This window comes from Amborella trichopoda, chromosome 6 (assembly GCF_054954075.1).
Source record: "Amborella trichopoda isolate Santa Cruz 75 chromosome 6, AtrichopodaSantaCruz75HAP2 v2.0, whole genome shotgun sequence".
Lineage (NCBI taxonomy): Eukaryota > Viridiplantae > Streptophyta > Magnoliopsida > Amborellales > Amborellaceae > Amborella > Amborella trichopoda.
The window spans coordinates 48,132,548-48,151,747 of NC_142341.1; the positions used below are offsets into that span (position 1 = coordinate 48,132,548).

General features: G+C 35.1%; 2 protein-coding genes across 6 annotated transcripts; one reads left to right on the forward strand and one right to left on the reverse strand.

The window, feature by feature from the left end:
• The first annotated feature begins 1,260 nt into the window (after positions 1-1,260).
• LOC18441936 (BTB/POZ and TAZ domain-containing protein 1) lies at positions 1,261-7,655 on the forward strand. 2 transcript variants are annotated; one of them, XM_006852161.4, is made up of 5 exons: positions 1,261-1,702; positions 2,771-2,901; positions 6,147-6,450; positions 6,656-6,969; positions 7,305-7,655. In XM_006852161.4, the coding sequence occupies exons 1-5, from the start codon at positions 1,565-1,567 to the stop codon at positions 7,468-7,470; spliced, it is 1,053 nt and encodes a 350-aa protein (XP_006852223.1). In that variant the 5' UTR covers positions 1,261-1,564; the 3' UTR covers positions 7,471-7,655. The 2 variants fall into 2 exon arrangements, with proteins under 2 accessions (XP_006852223.1, XP_088725043.1); XM_088868917.1 differs by lacking the exon at positions 2,771-2,901.
• On the reverse strand, positions 5,923-18,001 carry LOC110007902 (uncharacterized). 4 transcript variants are annotated; one of them, XR_002282231.2, is made up of 5 exons: positions 17,427-18,001; positions 17,244-17,338; positions 12,890-12,983; positions 6,701-6,948; positions 5,923-6,436 (listed from the first exon to the last, which is right to left on the reverse strand). XR_002282231.2 is itself a non-coding variant. In XM_020672036.2 (4 exons), exons 1-4 carry the CDS (start codon positions 17,556-17,558, stop codon positions 8,156-8,158), a joined length of 417 nt encoding a protein of 138 aa, XP_020527695.1. In that variant the 5' UTR covers positions 17,559-17,991; the 3' UTR covers positions 7,909-8,155. The 4 variants fall into 4 exon arrangements, 2 of the variants coding, with proteins under 2 accessions (XP_020527695.1, XP_088725044.1); XR_016057018.1 differs by lacking the exons at positions 5,923-6,436; positions 6,701-6,948 and adding an exon at positions 7,909-8,267 and having other exon boundaries at positions 17,427-17,993; XM_020672036.2 differs by lacking the exons at positions 5,923-6,436; positions 6,701-6,948 and adding an exon at positions 7,909-8,267 and having other exon boundaries at positions 17,244-17,322; positions 17,427-17,991.
• Positions 18,002-19,200: the final 1,199 nt, after the last annotated feature.

The window sequence follows — 19,200 nt, forward strand, 5'->3', positions numbered from 1 at the left end:
CAATAATTTGAATGAGAGTAGGAGAAGGGGCAATACGCACGTGGAGAGAAATAGTAGACAGAGAAAGGTCAGAAAAAGATAGAGAGAGAAAGAGGAGGGGCAACGTTTGAAGAGGCGCTTTGAAAGGCCAACCTGTGGGGCACGAACATATCTTCGCCCTTGGGGCTCTTAAAATCACACAAAATAGTAGTGAACACTGTAAAAGGATTGGTGGGTGGAGCTTCTTTACTACGATGGCTGTCACGTAATGGAGCCAATGAGGAGAGAGAAACAAGAAAGCCACTCGCCCTACTCCGGCCCTGTCAAAACCCGGAATTAGGGGCCAGCCTTGGCCCGGCTTGAGCCTATTCTCTCTATGGTTGGCTCAAGCTATCCATAATATAAAAATAACACTTGGAAATGGTGGACAATTAGTTAGCGAAACTGATTGTAAAATAGGGTAAATCTGCCACATTAAAATTACTATATGGAGAGCTTTGTTTGATATCCACAAACTGGTCAACAACAATAAGACAAGTTGGTAATGTTGGGAGAATCAATAAATTTTCGGTAGAGCGGAATCTAAATGTCGGTTAAATAAGCACCATTAATTACATATTCGATTTGACCTATGGACGAATATGCAACCATATATTTCATGTTTGTTTGAGTAATAGCAATGAGATTCTCCAATATCATGCTAAAAATAGCTGGATTTCATGAAAAATATATCATTTGTTCGATAAGAAATAGAAAAGAATATCGAATTATGCATAGCCCAACCCTCTCTAGAATTAAAATTAAAAAAGAAAAAAATTGGGCCGAAAGAGGCTAGTACTGTCATAGCCATTAGCCCGACCCGGCCAGGCCTTAGGGCCAATTTTTTTTGTAGTTTCGAGTGCGAGCGCGACCCGACCACATTGTAAAGAGATGGAGAGCGGGAGAGCCACTTGGGGAAGCGTCTCAAGCGAGTTATCAAAGGGCGGCATATGATTTGGCCTGCTGACGTGTCTCCAACACTGGACATTATCCTCCACGTCGTCCAGCTAAGCTTGACATGTAACCTGCATTTTCGCGTGGTGTTAAACCCTGCTTTCTCTCTCTCTCTCTCTAAATAATTTTTTATGTTAATCGCGGCGTCCCGACAGCTACATCCGAGGAGCGAGGAAACAAATAAAACCGTCCTCCAAGTCTCTCTACCCTCTCCCACCTTCTACCCACTCCACACGTTCGCGCCTCCTCTCTCTATAAATACAAGACCCACTCACCCTTTCTCTTTATATCATTAAACAGAAGAACCACTCATCCTTTCGCTCTCTAAACCGAGGAACCACACAAACGAAGCCTCTGGTTGCTCTGTCTTGGCGTGTCTATACAGTGCTTCCTCTCTCCTATACACTGCTCTCTCTCTCTCTCTCTCTCTCTCTCTCTAGATTGGAGAGCCGCGCGTCTGAAGCATCTTGCTCTTGCACTGTTGTTTTGTACCTGTACATTTTTGCCCTAATATTCAAGGCCGGATATCTCTCTCTTTCGCTTTAAATCTAAGGCCTTATATATCTCGCTCTCTACCCCGATCCTCTTATTCATGGAAAAGCCACTTCGACCGCATGATATCAGCACATTTGATGCCGATTCTTGCAAACGCATTGCACAGGGCCCTGTTGCCGATGTTCAGATCGTTACATCTGATGGTCACTCCATTGCCTCTCACTCCAGAATTCTGGTACATATCTCTCTCTTCTTCTTCTGTTAATTTGATGGATTGTATCCTTCATTTCTATGAATAATTATTCATGGATGAATGCTTGATGGTAAGATTTTTGATATATCTGTCTTGGAATTAGGCAGGATTTGCTGGAGTTTAAACGGATGAATCTTCAACCTCTTTGTCATTCAATTCTTTTGAGTTTTAGCGTTTAGAAAAATTCTTCAACCTGCTCAATAATTTCATATGCTTCTTTTCTTTTGGAGAACCACGTTCAATCTACCGAAAATTTCCCTAAAAATTACGAGCAGCAAAAAAAGATATCTTGAATCAATGGAGAGAGATACTTTGCTGTTATGCAAAAACTGAGATTGAGAAACAGAAAGATGCCAGGCTGTATTCCAGTCTGTTTTCCAATAACCGAGACCGATTCCAAGCCGTTTCACAAGAATAAGAGAGAGAGGGAGAGAGAGAGTCCAAGAAGCTTCATGGGAACAGGGGATGAGAGAGAAAGTCGAAGTAGTTTCCTAGGAACAGGGGATGAGAGAGAGATCCAAGCGGCTTATTTTGAACAGGTGATGAGAGAGAAATTCGAGGATTCATCAAAGGTGGCTGGAGCCGTCTCCTCTCAAACCCAACAACTTATAATTATGGCTAATCTGCCCTTCCACGAAAAAAGTCGCCCGGAAACTAAAGGAAAAATGTTCCGTGAGTCGGCCGACTTACACTATTTTCGTCTGGTCTCCCTACAAATCGATCCACAATTTTAAGAGTTCAATAATCTCAACCGTGACAATGATCTGAAATTTTTTTTTTCAAAAATTAAAGTATTATTTTTTAAATTCCTTTATTCACCGTCCATTTTAACGTTTTAGTTGAAATATTTTTTCAGATCCGTCATAAAGATGGATGTGTTAAATAGACAAGGGACGGCACGGTAATAAGCGAGTCGGCTGATTCACCAAAACTGTGCCCGTAATTAAATTGTAAATTAGTAAAATATTTTGTAATTTTGATTATTTAGATCTTGTTTTTTCTTTTCCCTCTCTAAATTTGGTTTTTGAATACGTGATATTTCATTTGTAGGCATTTGCTTCGCCAGTATTAGAAAACCTTGTTGGCCGGCCTCAAAGGAACGAAGGGCTGAAGACCATTTCAATCCCTGGAGTTCCCCATGGAGCTGTGCACGCCTTTATTGGGTTTCTCTCCACTCTCCGGTATGCTTTTCTCTCTCAAAAATGACAAAACCGCCCCTAGTCCTGCCTTCCATTTTCTTTTGGCTAGTGCGTGCTGTTGATCCCAAGATTGATAAAAGTACCCCTTTTTAATCTTGTCAAACTTGGCACAAATACTTCTGATTTTTCTTTGTGTTGGGTTGTTTGGTTGGTTGGGTTGTAATTATATTTCATACATTATTTTACATTTCCATATTAGGTTGGTTCGGTTGTAATTATATTTTATTGAGTTATTTTACGTTTCCATATTTTTAAAAGAGAATTGATACTATAGGACACTCTTCCATATATATAGGACCAAAAATACCACCCTTAAATTTGATACATATTTATAAAAAGGTCAAGTCTTATACTTATGTGATAATTTTTTTAGAGATCCGGGCTAATTTTAATAGTGATCCTTTAGAGTCTTATACACATTAGTAGAAGAAGATTCTATAAAAACGTCACTCTTTTTTAAAAAAACATATTTTATTATTGAAATTTAAAAATAGTCTTCTATTTTTTTAGATAATATTTTTGTATACAATGCTCAAGTAATATTTTTTTAAAGTAAAATAATTTATGCGTCAAGGGTGCATAATTACATTTTCTTCCTGCCACGCATCCTATATCTATCTTAAAGATAGATGTTGAGTTTTCGTCTCCACAAAAAAAATAAAAAAAACCCTAAAATTAATGGTTTAAGATTGTATTCAAATTTAATTTAATTTTGTACATCAAATAAAGTTCAATGTTGGGTGGCTTTATTTCTTACTATCACAAACCCTTAAAAAGTATAAAAATAAAGGAAATAAACGGTTGAAATGACCACATAACATTTAAAATTTGTAAGAGAATTTTGGTCATTTATTTGTACTGAATTATTTTTTATATTTATTTATAATAGTGAGAAGGATGATGTCCAAAATTTGAACTTAATCCGAGTGAAATGTGTTTGGTATAAAAAAGTTGAGATTTGCGCATAAAACTTTAAATATATAGGAACATTTTAAATCCCGAAGCAAAAACAAATTTTACATAATTTTCCTATTTTTACAGAACAAACTTATATAATTAAACCAATTTACCTGATTAGACGGTCCACCAATATAATCGGGGATTTAATTGATATGAAATTTTTGAGATCATTTTGATTCACCACGTGAATAATGCACAAAACAATGCTTCCAAGGTCTTAGAATTAAGGTCGACGCGGGAGTAATGATTTAGAAGATTTTTGGTGGTCTTATTCAGTTTTCTTTTCTTAATTACCCATGTGCTTTTCTGGGAGGCATCGGCCTAGGTGATCCGGCCGACCACCAAAACGTGCCATTTTTCAATCACACAAATGTCATTTATTAATTTTTCTTTTGAAGGCACGGCAATCATGGCGGTGCAATTGAGTACTCAAACACGTGCGCTGCATTTGCCAGCTGCGCATTTTAAAGTGGACAAAAGTATCTCTAGTCATATTTCGCTCAATTTTCACCCATGTGATATGCCCATGGCCCATCTTCATTGATGCGAGGGATCCAATGGTCTGAAATGTTTCCCATGCTCTTAGATGAGTAAAATAAATGTTTACGATGGCCTTTTCAATTAAATAAAAGGTCGACTCACTTGGGACCGATCCGATCATGTTACAACACTTGATAGGAATTACCAGGTACAAAACAATGAAAAGTAAGCTTAAAAGATTACGGTTTGCTTAAAAGATTACGGTTTGAAGTAATAAGAAAAGATACGAAGATTTATAAAAAATATGACACTTGATAAAACAAATTGATAGATGAAAATTCGTGTAATTTACATCAAATAGTTAGAAAAAGACTTTGATAAAACAAATTGATAGATGAAAATTCGTGTAATTTACATCAAATAGCTAGAAAAAAACTTTGATGATGATGATCATCTTCCCAATTAACTAAAAAAAATCCAAAAATCCATGAAAAATAACAAAATTATTTTAATAAAAATTTGGCACCGTTTTAATAAAGAGATTATGAAAAAAAAATTGGAGGTTTTCTCTTGTTGACCACTTGTCAGGTGTGCTGTGTTGTGGTGGGGAACTACAATTATTTGTGTGACCACCGGTCTATTGTAGGTGATTTTAGAATGGATGGTCTCGATAGACTTTCTTGTCTTCTTTTCTTTTCTTTTTTTTCCTTTTTTCCTTTTTTCCTTTTCTTTTTTTTTGAAGTGTGAGCTTTTATTAAGATAATGAAATGTACGAACTAGGAAAAAACAAAATAGAAAAAGTAAGGGAGAGAAGAAACACAGGTGGTCTCGATGGACCTTCACATATGTACAACACAACGTCCAATGGTTGTGCAACTTAATTCTAATACAATCATAAGCAAGTAGTTTTATAATGGTGAAAGAGAAATTGAAGGTTATGTCAAGCATATTTGATATGGTCGCCATGGTTCAGGCAAATTATGGCCAAGTATTTGATTCAAAATGAAAAAGGTCTGTCATTTTTATGAACTTCTTTTCCAAATTAACATTCAAGAAAAGAAACTTGTGTAATTGAGATTAAGACTTGAATGATGTCACACCAATCACTGCATCTTTTGCACAAATGATGTTAGGGTACATATAAAGGGATGTGTGTTTAAATTTGTTATGGTACAAGCATTGGAGATGTCAATATTGAAATTAGTCTTGCAGATAAAACACATCTTTACACTATTTACAAAAGCATATATAAGATTTTACATGATGTTAAATGTATTTTTCAAAGTGAGATTCCAATAATAGGCAGTTATGAAAAAAGAGAAACCATAGACAAAGTTTTCATAGCTACGTAAGTTATAAGAAGGGAAAAATATATATTATATTTAGTACATAGATGTCGCAATCAATCTTGACCGTTGAATGTAAAATGGGACAGATGCATTTGTTCCATTAACCAAGCTCAAAGTTCAAAATAAACTTTTTTTTAACTTTGTCACACTTAAGTTGGGAGATTCTCAGATATTTCACATTTGAGAAGTATATGTGATTGTTACTTCCTCGTACTAAAGTAAAAGTAAATAGTCTTAATTATATGCAATCACAGTGAGAAACATATTCAAAATTTAGATAATAGAGTGGAGAAAATAGACCCAACTCCCATAGTGTTCATACTGAAACTAAAGGGACCTTTGGTATTCCAAGTTGCCTGCCTTTAAACATTCAAACTCAACATGCTGGAAGTTTAATTTGATATCATAGGCCCTAACCATTGAGAACCTTGTGCACAGATGCATGGAGGGAGAAATGGAGAAGTATGGAGTCCACCTCTTGGTTCTTTCTCATGCCTTCTCAGTACCCCAATTGAAGAGGATTTGCACCAGAGCCCTTGCAGAGCTCCTCACTGTTGATAATGTGGTGGATGTTCTCCAATTGGCCAGGCAATGTGATGCACCCAGCTTGTATTTGAGGTGCATGAAGCTAATTTCTAAGGATTTTAAGAAAGTGGAGGGCTCAGAAGGGTGGAAGTTCATGCAAGATAATGACCCTTGGCTTGAACTGGAAATCCTGCAGGTCTTATCTGAAGAAGAACATGTAAGTTTTTTTTTCTTCGACAATTCTGTTGTAAGTCTTTTAATTTCCATTGGCTATTTTGTTCTCTTTCATAGTTTGAGAGTTTTGGATTTTGGATCGGTTTGGGTGGGTGCCTGGGTGGATCAAATTTATAGAGAGAGAATCAACAAAGAAAACATTTCTCTGACTTGGGCTCTTATGCTATTTTCTTTTGGGCAATTTGCAGAGGGAGAAAAGACGGCAAAGACACAAAGAAGAACAGAAGATATACCTGCAACTAAGTGAGGCCATGGAGTCTCTCCTCCACATTTGCACAGAAGGTTGCAGTACAATTGGACCTTATGACAGGGAATTGAATGTGAAGAAGGGGCCCTGTAAATATCAGACCTGTGAAGGATTGGAGCGTCTCATTCGCCATTTTGCTGGGTGCAAGAAGAAGGTGGGAGGTGGGTGTCCCCATTGCAGGAGGTTATGGCAGTTGCTTGAGCTCCACTCTCGCATTTGTGAGCAGTCAGCAACCTGTAAGGTTCCCCTTTGCATGTAAGCTCTCTCTCTCTCTCTCTCTCTCTCTCTCTCTCTCTCTCTCTCTCTCTCTCTCTCTCTCTCATATCTTTGATCTTTGAAGTTTGAATTGAAAGACGGGAAACATTGATACAAGAAAAACATATTACAATAATTTCAACAGGCCATTCATGATTCAAGTTAGACACCATACAGAAGTAAAACATAGAAGCAAATTATTCATATATTGAAATAAATAACTTCTGACAAACAATTACTTATATGATGAAAATCATTAGCAATCACTATATGTGATTTGTTGAAATTTATGGCTACTTATTTTGACTCTTAAAATCAATATTCTTTTTGATCAGGCACTTCAAGCTAAAAATACAATTTCAATCCAAGAAGGATGAGGAGCGCTGGAAGTTGCTTGTGAGAAAGGTGGTATCAGCTAAAGCCATCTCTTCTTTGTCCAAGAGAAAGAGAGAGGAGGAACTGCATAATTTTGGAGAGAGACCTTGCCCAAGAGATGCCTAATGCCACGATTTTGCAATTTCAGGCCCTGATCACTTTTCTCTAATTTCCATTGAATAGAGAGAAGTCATTGCCATCTGTGAATAAATCTTTAGTTTCGTAGAGTATTATTTGTGTATATTTGTCTGGTTTGTTTTACACAGTAAAGTGTAAACTAGGGAGAGCATTATTTATTGATTTACATCAAATTTGAGTGTGTTACCCTCTGTAGACTGTAGAGAGAGAGAATAGACCCTAATCAAAGCTGCTTCTGCTTTTTGTCCCTAACAGACACCATCTTAACACAGTCGTCGGTTTTTTGGTCCTCGAAAATCTTACAAACTCTTTCCACTAAGCTTGGAAACTATAAAACCGCTGTCCGATTTGCAGAACTGCAGTTTAAGTGCACTCTCAAATTGAAAATGCATGAACAGGATCAAAATAAACAAACAAGGTATTCAATGCACCTCAAAGATCTAAAATTGTTTAAGGTCAAAACAATCATGACAAAGTCTAAGTTCATGAGAAACTTGTTTAAGGTCAAAACAATCATGACAAAGTCTAAGTTCATCAGAAACTTAAGTCACTGGACGTCCGAAGTATAATTGAATTCCAAAAAGCAGGCCCAGCACCGGGGCAGGCCAGCCCTGGCCCTAGCTCGGCTGAAGTCCCTATAGGGCAGGCTCGGGCTCATCCAATCTCGGTCAGGTCAAAAGGCCAGGACTTTCAGAAGTAGGCTTACAGAGGCTTTAACTGCTGTAAGAAGTTGAACTTTGTCGTAATCGCTGTTTGGTCCAAACCAAAAACATGGCGACGCACATCTGTGTTTCAAGCACACATACAAAGGTGCGGATTAATAGCATGCGCTGGGGTGCAAAGATAGTGGATTCACTGGAGAGTCTCGTAAAAATATGTGGATTAATAGAAGTCTCGTAAAAGGTGAATTGGGGTCAATGATGCAATTAATGGTCCAAATTGCAGACCAGGGGAGTCATTTTTTAAGCATTGCCCATACTTTTAAGAAATGCCAAAGTATTGACTTATGGCAACTTCTTACTGAGATTAATAGATCTCGTGGTTAAACATTAAAAAAAATAAAAATTTATCATAGCTTACAAATGTCATACGATAGATAAAGCACTTTTGTAAGTGTGGGAGGATTTGCTTTGACATATACCATCTTCATTTTTATAGAGTGATGATAATCATGACTATACTATTACCATGAGGTTATAGAATACTTCCACAATGATGATACTTATGACTTCTAAGTAATGTAGTTACCTATATAGAAAACATATAAAATTACTCACCCTATCTCATACACATCTCATCAAAAGTTTAGTCTCCTAGAGTACGTGGCTGAATTCAAAATTATAAGAATCATGAGTGAAAATTATTAAAATATTATATACACTATAAGTGTCATGCTTTTTACCTACTTTGATTATGCCTCTCGAATACTCTTTTTCAGCATACTTCCACTGTGAATAGGCATGTTAAATGTCCTCATTCTTTATTTGAACTTGCTCATTTCATACTTCAAAGTTTAGATGACTGCAATTTACAATCGGAGTTAATTTAATCCCAAAACATTGGAGGAGATTGAATGTAAGTCGATTATACTTTTTTCATCTTCAATTATTATAGTATTTTTATGAGGTTTCTCAATATAAAATGATTGGTTAATAAATTAAATATTTTATTGGCCTACCTACAAAAGTAGAATGTGATTAATTTATATTATGGAGTTTTACATATGGAAATGTATATGATGAGACGATTTATTTTTTATACAAGAAGGCCACAATCATTGTCAACCGTTGGATGTGAAATCGGATGGGTATCACTAATTGAGCACAAATTTCAAAACAAATTTTCTCAAAAGCTGTTATACATTTTAATGTGTTAGATTTCACATCCAATGGCTAAGAAATTTTGTGACCTTCTTGTATTAAAAATAAATGCTCTCATAGTATACTATCTATTTATATATGTTACGGTCAGTTTATCATCCATAACTTGACCAATATGTAGCGGTAGTTCTCTAAAAGATCATTATTTCCTTAGAGAGTTGGGTAATAATATATGAAACCATGATTAGAGTTACAAAAGTATATTCCAGATAGCCATTTCCATTTACCTAGGCTTTTGGTGGCTTGTTTATACATGATACAGCATTGTTGTTTACACACAAAAGCACTCCAATGTCTTTTTGTTCTATTGTTGGTTAATAAACCGGCATTATTGAAACTAGTTTCAGACTCTAAAGGCATTTTCAGTACCATATATTGAAACTTTCAAAATTTTCATAGTTTCTTTTATTATTACCTGATTTTTCATTCATCAACATAATGAGATCATTCCTCATCTTCAGATGAACTGTCAACGAGTGTTTCAGCTGAAACAGCTGTGGCAGCTGCATCCTGAAGAGCAAGGATGAAAGAAAGAAGACTAAACTACACACAATTTGTAAATTCTACATATAATGAATCAACAGGAATCAGTGTTTAGAGGCATCTTATTCCAACCCTTTAATTCTCTTCAATTTTGAACTAGTCAGTATGTAATTATCAGGTAGGAGCCCAAACTGGATCAAATTACCAGGAGCCCACCCTGGATCAAATTATCATAGGATTAAATTGGGTTAGCAAAGTTTACTTGCAGCACAAGGAAAACCTCTTTGCTTTTCTTTACTAATTATGTGGTATATGAAAACATCCATAACAGGACATAACCTTTAAAAGAGTACCAAACAAACAATTAGGAGAATCACAAGATAGAGGACAACCCAAATCTTGTATAAGTTTCACTATGAAATCCTTAAGGACTTCTACATAAAACTCTAAAAACAACCAAACCTAAAACATTAAAAACAAATCAAAAGGCGATTTCTTCTTCTCTGTCCTTTTCTTTTTTCAACAATAACGACCAGCCAAAGTGTTGGCCTCTCTACGGAAGGATTTATTGGATAAGAAATCCTTCTCATTGATTAGAGGTACAGAAAAGTTACGAACGAGAAGCTTTGGCCCCTATGAGTAACTGAGGGTGAAACTCAAGAAGAGGGGGACCATACATACTTTCCTTTAATGAGACCCTATTATTGAAGAAAAAGAGAAAGAAAAAAGAGAGAACAAATAAATATGTTCTCCAGAACAGCATTCAGTCATATTTGACACAAAACTTATGAAGATTGAAAACCCTCAAACAATGTCAATAGAAAGCACACTCAATCAGTTCATTAAAAATAACTCAAATTCAATTGTCTGTGCCAAGATCATGTATGAGAGTAACCTCTCAAAGAACATGAGCTCCAAGTAAGGATCCAACGAGTGATAATATTAATAGTCCCAAATTGTGGATAACTGAAACATCGAAACCAATCAAATAGATGCATATGAACAGGGGAAAACAAAGTTACGAACTGGGTACATAGGAACAGCCAAATCATCTGTAAGTATCAGAGACTAGAAATTTTAGTTCTGAAGAGCATCAATTCACTAATTAATGCATACTAATGTATAGAGCAATAATAAACTGTTTAAAACAAATGCAATACCCTAACAAGTGTATCAGTTTCAAAATGTGAAAGGTATCACCTTAGACATTTCCTCTAGTCGCTAAATGTGAAAGACATCACCATAGACATTTCCTTGGCCCCCAAATTATGAAAGGGATTCCTTTAATGTGAGTCAGCAGAGGAGATACACTTCCACAGAAATAAGTCAATGTATTGAAGGAAATTACAGAGATGCTTAGCACAATGAAGATCTCATTTCAGAATCCAATGTAGAGGCACATGATACAGATCTCATTTCAGAATCCAAGGTAGAGGCACATGATACAGCTAGAACAGGCAACACTAGAGAATTGTATCCCAGTGAAGACTACAGTGATTTTTCCTTTTAACCAAAAATAACCAGTGATAAAAAAACTACTTTCGCACTTTTTTATGGTAAGGCTATTCTGGTAGTGTCATAATGAGGCCTTTGTTGACTTCTTGGGCTACAATTATAGAGACTTATATAACTCCGAAAAATTCAGAACCTAGATAGATAAATGCTCCATGGTTCAAATTTATTTACTCTATGTCCTTTTTGTAACTTCAATGAAATGCGCCACTTGCGCACTTTACTTACCCAACAATAGAAGTTAATTACCAAAACAAGAAAAGTGTAACACCTAGTTATTCAGATATTATAATGGGAGTTCAATGGAAATACAATAGTTGTAAAGAGAAAAAATAATACAATAAAAATAAACGAAAGTAAAAAAAAAAAGGACAAATATCTTTTGATTGAGTTCTTCCAATTTAGCATTTTTCATTGGATGTTATGTTTAATTTGCTCCAATTCGGCTTTAAAAATCTATGTTCTTTCCTTTAACTTTTGGTGTACATGAAAATTTTGTTCATCAGGTCACATTAAAATGCTTCAATGGGACAAAAAACCTAAAGCTAACCATTTCAATTGAGACAGATTATTATATGGAAGGCAAATTCCAAAAAATCGCCAACCATGTACAGTGAAGCAGCCAGAACCTTATTGTAAAGAAAATTGTAACCCATTGAGCCTCTGAAACTAAAATCAATTCCTTGAAAAGGTTCTTGAATAGAAACCATGGCATGCAGAGACCGGAGACCATTGAAAAATCACTTTCATCCAGTGTCATGAATAGAAAGAGCATGCAGTTAAAGAAACCATTGGCACAATTTATATTGTTCAAAAATGATATCCTACACATTACTAGATCATTGGAGATATCTTTCCAATGCTCAAAGATGATATTCAGCACATTCTAACGAGTTTTTCAATAAGAAACTATTGGCCTTTAGCCCACGACAGTCAATGATAAAAAACATAACGAACACCAAGTTTGGAAAGTATTGACTCCGTAAAAAATTATCATTCTAATTTATGAAGTTAGCAAAGCACTGCTCTCACCAGCGATATATCTTAAAAGTGTACATGGACAGTAGAAGGCAAAATGAAATTGTACCAGAACAAAAATTTCGGAAGAATATTTAAAGCTGTGTAAATTGGAACCTAATATGTGCAATAATAAAAATATGTAACAATTTAAATCGAGAGGTAATAAAAAGTGCTCGCACATACCCTATACATCTTTTGATTTTGAAATACTCACACCTTTCCGAACAAGTTGTGCTTCATTAACATGCACATGTCATATCATACAACTGTAATAACTGAAATTAATTAGGTGAGATATTTAACCAACGCACGTCACTGTGAAGAATGTACTAAAAAGCTATACGAAAAAGGCCATTCTTAGGAGTTAACTTACCCCATTCAATAATTTCACCACTGAAACATGTAATTTTACACACAAGAAGTGCAACCATTAGTTCAAAGCTCCTAATCAGATACTAAGGCTTCACTTTCTTTACATTAAAGACTTCCATATTTTTAAATTGGAAACTCACCTCCTTTTGTCACCAAACTTATGAGTAACTTCTCCTTCATATCCAAGAAATTTGCAGGCTTTACATGGCCCCTCTCCTTCACCTGATTTAATTTCTGTTATGAGAAACAAGTTAGCTACAACTGAATCCATGTTTTATATGAAAACATGGCCAAATGGAATTTCAACAAAACTATAGATAACAAAAGCTACCATCCTACATTATAAGATTTTTTAATCATGCCTTAAGCCCAATCTAAGAACTGTCTTAAATTTCCAAAGCAGCTTGCTTAGGAATACTGTAAACTTAAAAACTCATCATCATTCTCCTTGTGCATGTGTGTGTGTTGCATCTGTGAGTGTGTTTCTTTGTGGGTCTAGGTGTTTGTGCGGGTGTGTTTATGAGTGCATGTGTGTTTGTCGTATAGTTTGAACGTGTCATATACAAATTAGGAATTTTGTCAAAATACACTTAACTTATTGACCATTTAAAATTTTACTCATTCTGTACCATTCCCACTCATGATCTTTTGATGGGCCTTTTCAAATTAAATCAAAAGATACAGGTAAAATGTTAAACAGTTCATGTCTTAGGTGAATTTTCATAATTTCCCTATAGGCCTTTATGAATTCCCAGAAAGAGTTTGAACCAAATTCCCATTCCCAGCACACATAAGTCTTTGCACTCCCCAATAATCAGTAGAAATTCTGACAAAAATCAGAACCTTACTCAAAGAAACCTAAACTTTCAAATTCTCCAATAAAAGTAGGTAAGTTCTCCAACACATAAATCTTCACATTTTCAAATCCAAAAGATTCCCTCAATCCCTCCCCAACTTGGACAAAGCTAAAAGCAAGTCAACTCCCCGAGTCAAAGAATTAACACAGAAAATTTCTTTTATTTTGGCAAAAGCAATTCAATATTAGCAACATCGTTCGAACTTGAGACCAAATTTATAGAGGGGAAAGAGGATATGCACATTTCCACAAAACCCACATTTGATACCAAGTAAGAATGTTTAATTTATAAATTTAAAAACTCAGCCTAGACTCGAACTTTTGATTATTAAACTCGATCATCTGCGAAACTGAGTTGACTCACTCGAGTAATCTCAAATGGAAGTAAGGTCTTTTCTGACGGGTTCTATTCTTTCACAAATTCCCTGAGTATGTACGTACATGACATATATGTGACCTAGGAAGATACTGACATGAAATCAGCTACCCAAAGAGTCTCAACGTTATGCAAGGATCTGCCAGGTCCATTGTCAACTTGTTTCTTTAATGTTACATGCTAGAAGAAAAGCTACTGAAATGTTCACTTCCATGCAAAGGAAATAAATTATGTTATGCATATCTACATAAATAGATTCCAAAGCATTAACCTGAACTCTCATGTATAGAGGAAAGTTATTGAGAAAATTAATAAAGAAGCACCATCATCTTAATTTTGGTTAAATTTACATTAAAATCTTATTCCATCACAAACCTATAAAAAATAATTTTAAAGTAATTTAAAATAAATAAAAATAAAAAAATACTCATTACTACTGTAGGGGTATTTTGGTTATTTATTATTTTAATTATTTTTTAAGGGTGTGTGATGGTGATAAATATGGACATATACCAAATTTGAACCTAATTAGATGTCTAGAAAAAAGAGACAAAATTAAAGCACACTTTAAGCTCTCAAAAAGTAGGGCGTCAGGGTGCCACAACACGGTGTCTTTAGTGCCATTCCTACCATGTGTAGGGGACCCCTTTCCTGCTGAATCACCCAAAAAAAAATCTCTCAAAAAGTAGGACTTTAATGTAAAATACGAAACGTATGGGACTCTTTTTACATTCTGAAAATAAAATAGGATTTTTCTGTAAATTTCGCTTTTTTTTTTTTAGCAATCTTCCCGCATAGCTGGAGAATATTCCTATGTGACACTATGAATAATTTAATCCCATATAGCATCTCTATTAATCGACACTCACATGATTCACATTGTATCATTCACACATTCTGAGACATATCCAACTTTCAAATAAGTAGGGAATCATCTGAAACAGTCAAAATAAGCTGCATCTTTCATGGAAGCTAAAATAGTCAATATCCACACGTACACTTCAGCAAGAAATTGCTCCTTAATGCAGAAATTGAGCCACTTGACTAGTGTTTAACTCATAGTCTCCAAACGATTGCAATGTTCACACTTAGGATGTCTCTCCTTTAAGAACTTCATGGATGCATTATCAAGTCTACTTCTCTTAGATTCATGAGGAATCTCATTTGAGCAATGACCTTACCTAGAATTCACCCAAAAAAAAAAACAGTGATCTTACCTAGCAATTAGCATTGAAAGAACAAAGAATTGCATGAGTTGAAGGCGATCAGAGAAACACACGAGTTGAAGGCGATCAGAGAAACACCTCACCGGGAGGATGACGGCCAGACCCTAATTTTTTATTGTTTATTTTTTAAAAAGATATTCCCTTGGTGATAAATGACCAAACAGCACCTAGATGGCTAGACATAGGATAATATTATTTCCTTTTTTCTTTTTTTTTGGGGGGAGGGGGGAGAATCTCATTATTTCCCAGAATATGAAAAAATCCCCTATTCAGTTTTTAACCATATAAAAAAAGTAGAGCTGCATGCAACCTTAGAGTTTCTGATGCCAATGTATAGTCCAAGTCAAGAGTACTGAAGACATTGTTCAGAAAAATGAAGGAGAAAAACAAAATACTAGCCAGAGAGAAAGATGTATAGCTAATAAAGTACATGAATCAAACATATAAAAAAACATAGGTGATTCCACAATTTTTTGGGCTTGATTTTGTAGAGGAAATTCCAAGCATTAGCTTCAGCAACACTAGCTTAAACCACACAAATCAATGCAAGAATTTGTAGATTATGAATGAATCCGCAGGCTCACCAAAATCCATGCATTTCGAGCACAGAGTGGAAACCAGAAAAGGGGGTGAAGCTAAGGTCCCAATTGAGTTTTTTGGGGCATATCCCTTGCTGAATCCGAAACACAAATTATGGAGCTTCTAACTATCACCACTAATCAATGCTTCGGAAAACTGTAACTTCTCATATTGAAGTAGATATAGGGATGTCAAACTACTAGATTACCTAAAATACAAGACTTCCATTTGCCGACTCCTTTTCCTTAAGCCTAAACAACTAGGTCTGGGAGGGAGTGCTTGAACTTAACAAACATATTACAATATGGGTGATCGTAATAAAACATCAATAAAGATACTTCTCTCTAAAACACGGACAGTATATTTTCAACAAGAAAAAAGTCACTTTATACTCCTTTAAGAGAAAAGCATGTGATTGAGGCTTATCGTCCTCTATAACCAGGTTTGGAGCCATGCGAGTTACATACAAGCCAAGGCATACTCCTTCACACCACTTCTAAATACGTTTCTCAAACATTATCTGTTGCAACAATCAAGTTGTAACAAGCAGCTAGCAATTGTAAATACACTTTGTCCCAAAAAACACAGATATTTTTGTTTTTGCTACAGTTGAACTAACAAAACATAGTTGAAGCTGTCATTTCCAAGAGAACCTTAATCGGACTCCATGTACGTAGAGCTGTAGGCTCTTCCCAAGTGGCACATGGTGGTCCGCAAACCACATTTTCCATTAAATATAAGCATCATTTGGCCCCATAAAATTTCCAACACAAAAGTACGTATCTTATATGAGTAATGATCCTGTAAGACCCTCTCAGACCTATGTGGGTAAGACCCCAAAGGATTACTATTAAATATGGCACAGATTTCTATAAAAGTTATCACATGGGTGTGGAACTTTATTTTTCTAGAGATCTGTGCCATATTTAATGGTGATCCTTTAGGGTCCTACACATGGGTGTGGGAGGGTCTCATATGATCCTTACTCATCTTATATAACAAGCATACAAAAGAACTAAAACATTAAGCCTTTTTTGGCTCTTATATTCAAACTACAGTCTTGTCAAAAACTTCTGCCCAAACTAAAATCACTTTAAACTCTTGTTCCAGGTAAATACTAAAAACTGAAACCTCAGGTCCATTTTTGACAATTATCAACTGGTTATTCAAAGCCTTTGCCCAGCTTTCCATTCATTCAACAACAAAAACACATTTATGTACTAAAACCCTGATTTCCACAATTCTAACCTTACCCTGGCGCTCTAAAACAGATAGACACCCTTAATTCTAAGGGTACTTGGAGTCAAAGACAAAAAAATGTTCTCATAAAAATAAATAATAATAATAATAATAATAATAATAATAAAACCAGCAAAAGTTAAATAAAATAATAAATTAACAATTCTACCTTGAATAAGATTATCAATGGGAAGTTAAATCCAGAGAGAACATCATACCAATAGCTTCGCCTTGAAGCCTTCTGAGCATTTTCATCTTCTTCTGCTGCAAGTTTCTTCGCGGTAAGCTTCTCATCACCTGAAAAAATAGGCCTCTGAAATCAAAACCAAAACCATCACTAAGAGCTTCAACACTAAAACGGTAATAACCCTAAACTAATTGATGGAGTATAGTAGACAAACCAGAAAATCTTCAGTCACTTTCTTCTTCGAAAGCCGTTTGAAAGGCCTTCGAACCTTCTGAAAACTGCATCGCTCCAGTACTAGTATTTGGCTTCCGACTTTCTGTTTCTTTCTTCTCTTCTTCATCACCATGTGAAAAATTTTCTATTTCTTCTTCTTCATTATCACTATTTGAAATTTTTTCTATTTCACTTACATGCACAGAAGATCCTTCTCATTGAACAGCTTCATCATCATCTGAATTGTACGATCTATTTCTTCTTCTTCACTATCACTATGTGAAATTCTTTCTATTTATTTTTCTTCACTGGACAGAAGATTCTTTAGATTGAACAGCTTCATCTCAGCGACAAGCTTCTGCATTTTCGTGCTCGTTTTTTTCTCTGCGGTTTCTAATTGTTTTGCCGCCTCTTCCTCCTTTTTGTGTCTCTTTGGGCGGTTTAAGGTGACCAAAAAGTTTTTTAATGGCGCTAAAATAAATTGCTTGTGTAGACAGTTACGGGTCCGTAAAGCCCACGGCGCGGATGTTTGAAAAAAAAGATGAGGTTTGTATAAGGTTGCCTACCCGTACCGTAGAGGTCAGGCAGACCTATAAAATTTACTTTTAGACATATCGTTTCGGCGTCGCAAATTTTACGATGGCTTCAAATTTTCTTTTAGAATTCAGTTAGAAAAATGAAAATTTAAAAAATGTTGCAGATTAGTAGGCATTTAGAAATTTTGAAAACTAACTGTTCAAATGACTTTTTAATAAATGTACTATTTTTTGAACTGAGAATTCTTTTTTTTTCTTCATGTCCATTTATCTCAAGGTCTATATGATCAGTTGGAGGGTTCTCCCATGTGTTAACACTCTCTACTGTAAGATTTTTGAGATGCACCTTTTCTCAGAAGTATAAGATAGAAACATTAGACAAACTTTTTCCTGAAAAAAACTCCCAGTTATTTGAGGTTACATTTTTCAAATTTTTTGATAGTGGTGCATTGATGTCAACATAAAAGCAAACCTTCACCTCAAAACTCACAATAAATAAATAAATAAATATATATATATATATATAATCATGTTAAAATCAATCATCTCAGCCTTTATCATTATAGTTAGTTTTTTTAAAAAAAATTCAAACCCTGAAAATAGTGTATATGGTAACACACATTATCTAGATTATCTATTTCGCCCTAAAAATAAATGATTAGCTGATATACATGATTTATGTATCTTTTTAACTTCAAGTTTCATAGTCGATGTTATAAATTGATTTTAGCATCATCATGGAGATTCCTAGTATCCAAAGTTCTTTATGGATGATAACTCAAGGTGAGGCTTTACTTTATTTCCATAAAGCCAATGCCCTATAAAAATCACATCTTTAAATTTTAACTACATTAATCAAAAGGACTTGGTTTCTCTGCGGCCAATCCTACATATGTAGAAATGCGGGCCTTTATTAAATCTATTGTTGATATGGATTTTAAGACTTAATTTTTAATGAAATATAATCTCTATCGTGGAGATAATTAATATGATAAAATAAATAAATTTTAAAAAGTAAAAATAATAATTCTAGTAAAAAAACATTTGGACAGTTAGTTTCCATTTGTTTTTAGATGAAACACTACTTGCACCCATCTTTAAAATGAATACTTTACACTTTTTGGACCGCATAAGTAGAAATGCAGTCCAACCTGCGTGAAACAATTTGTCTTGATCAATTTACCCTTCACATGCACGCTATTTAACATTTTGCACATGGGATTATATTCTATGAGACCA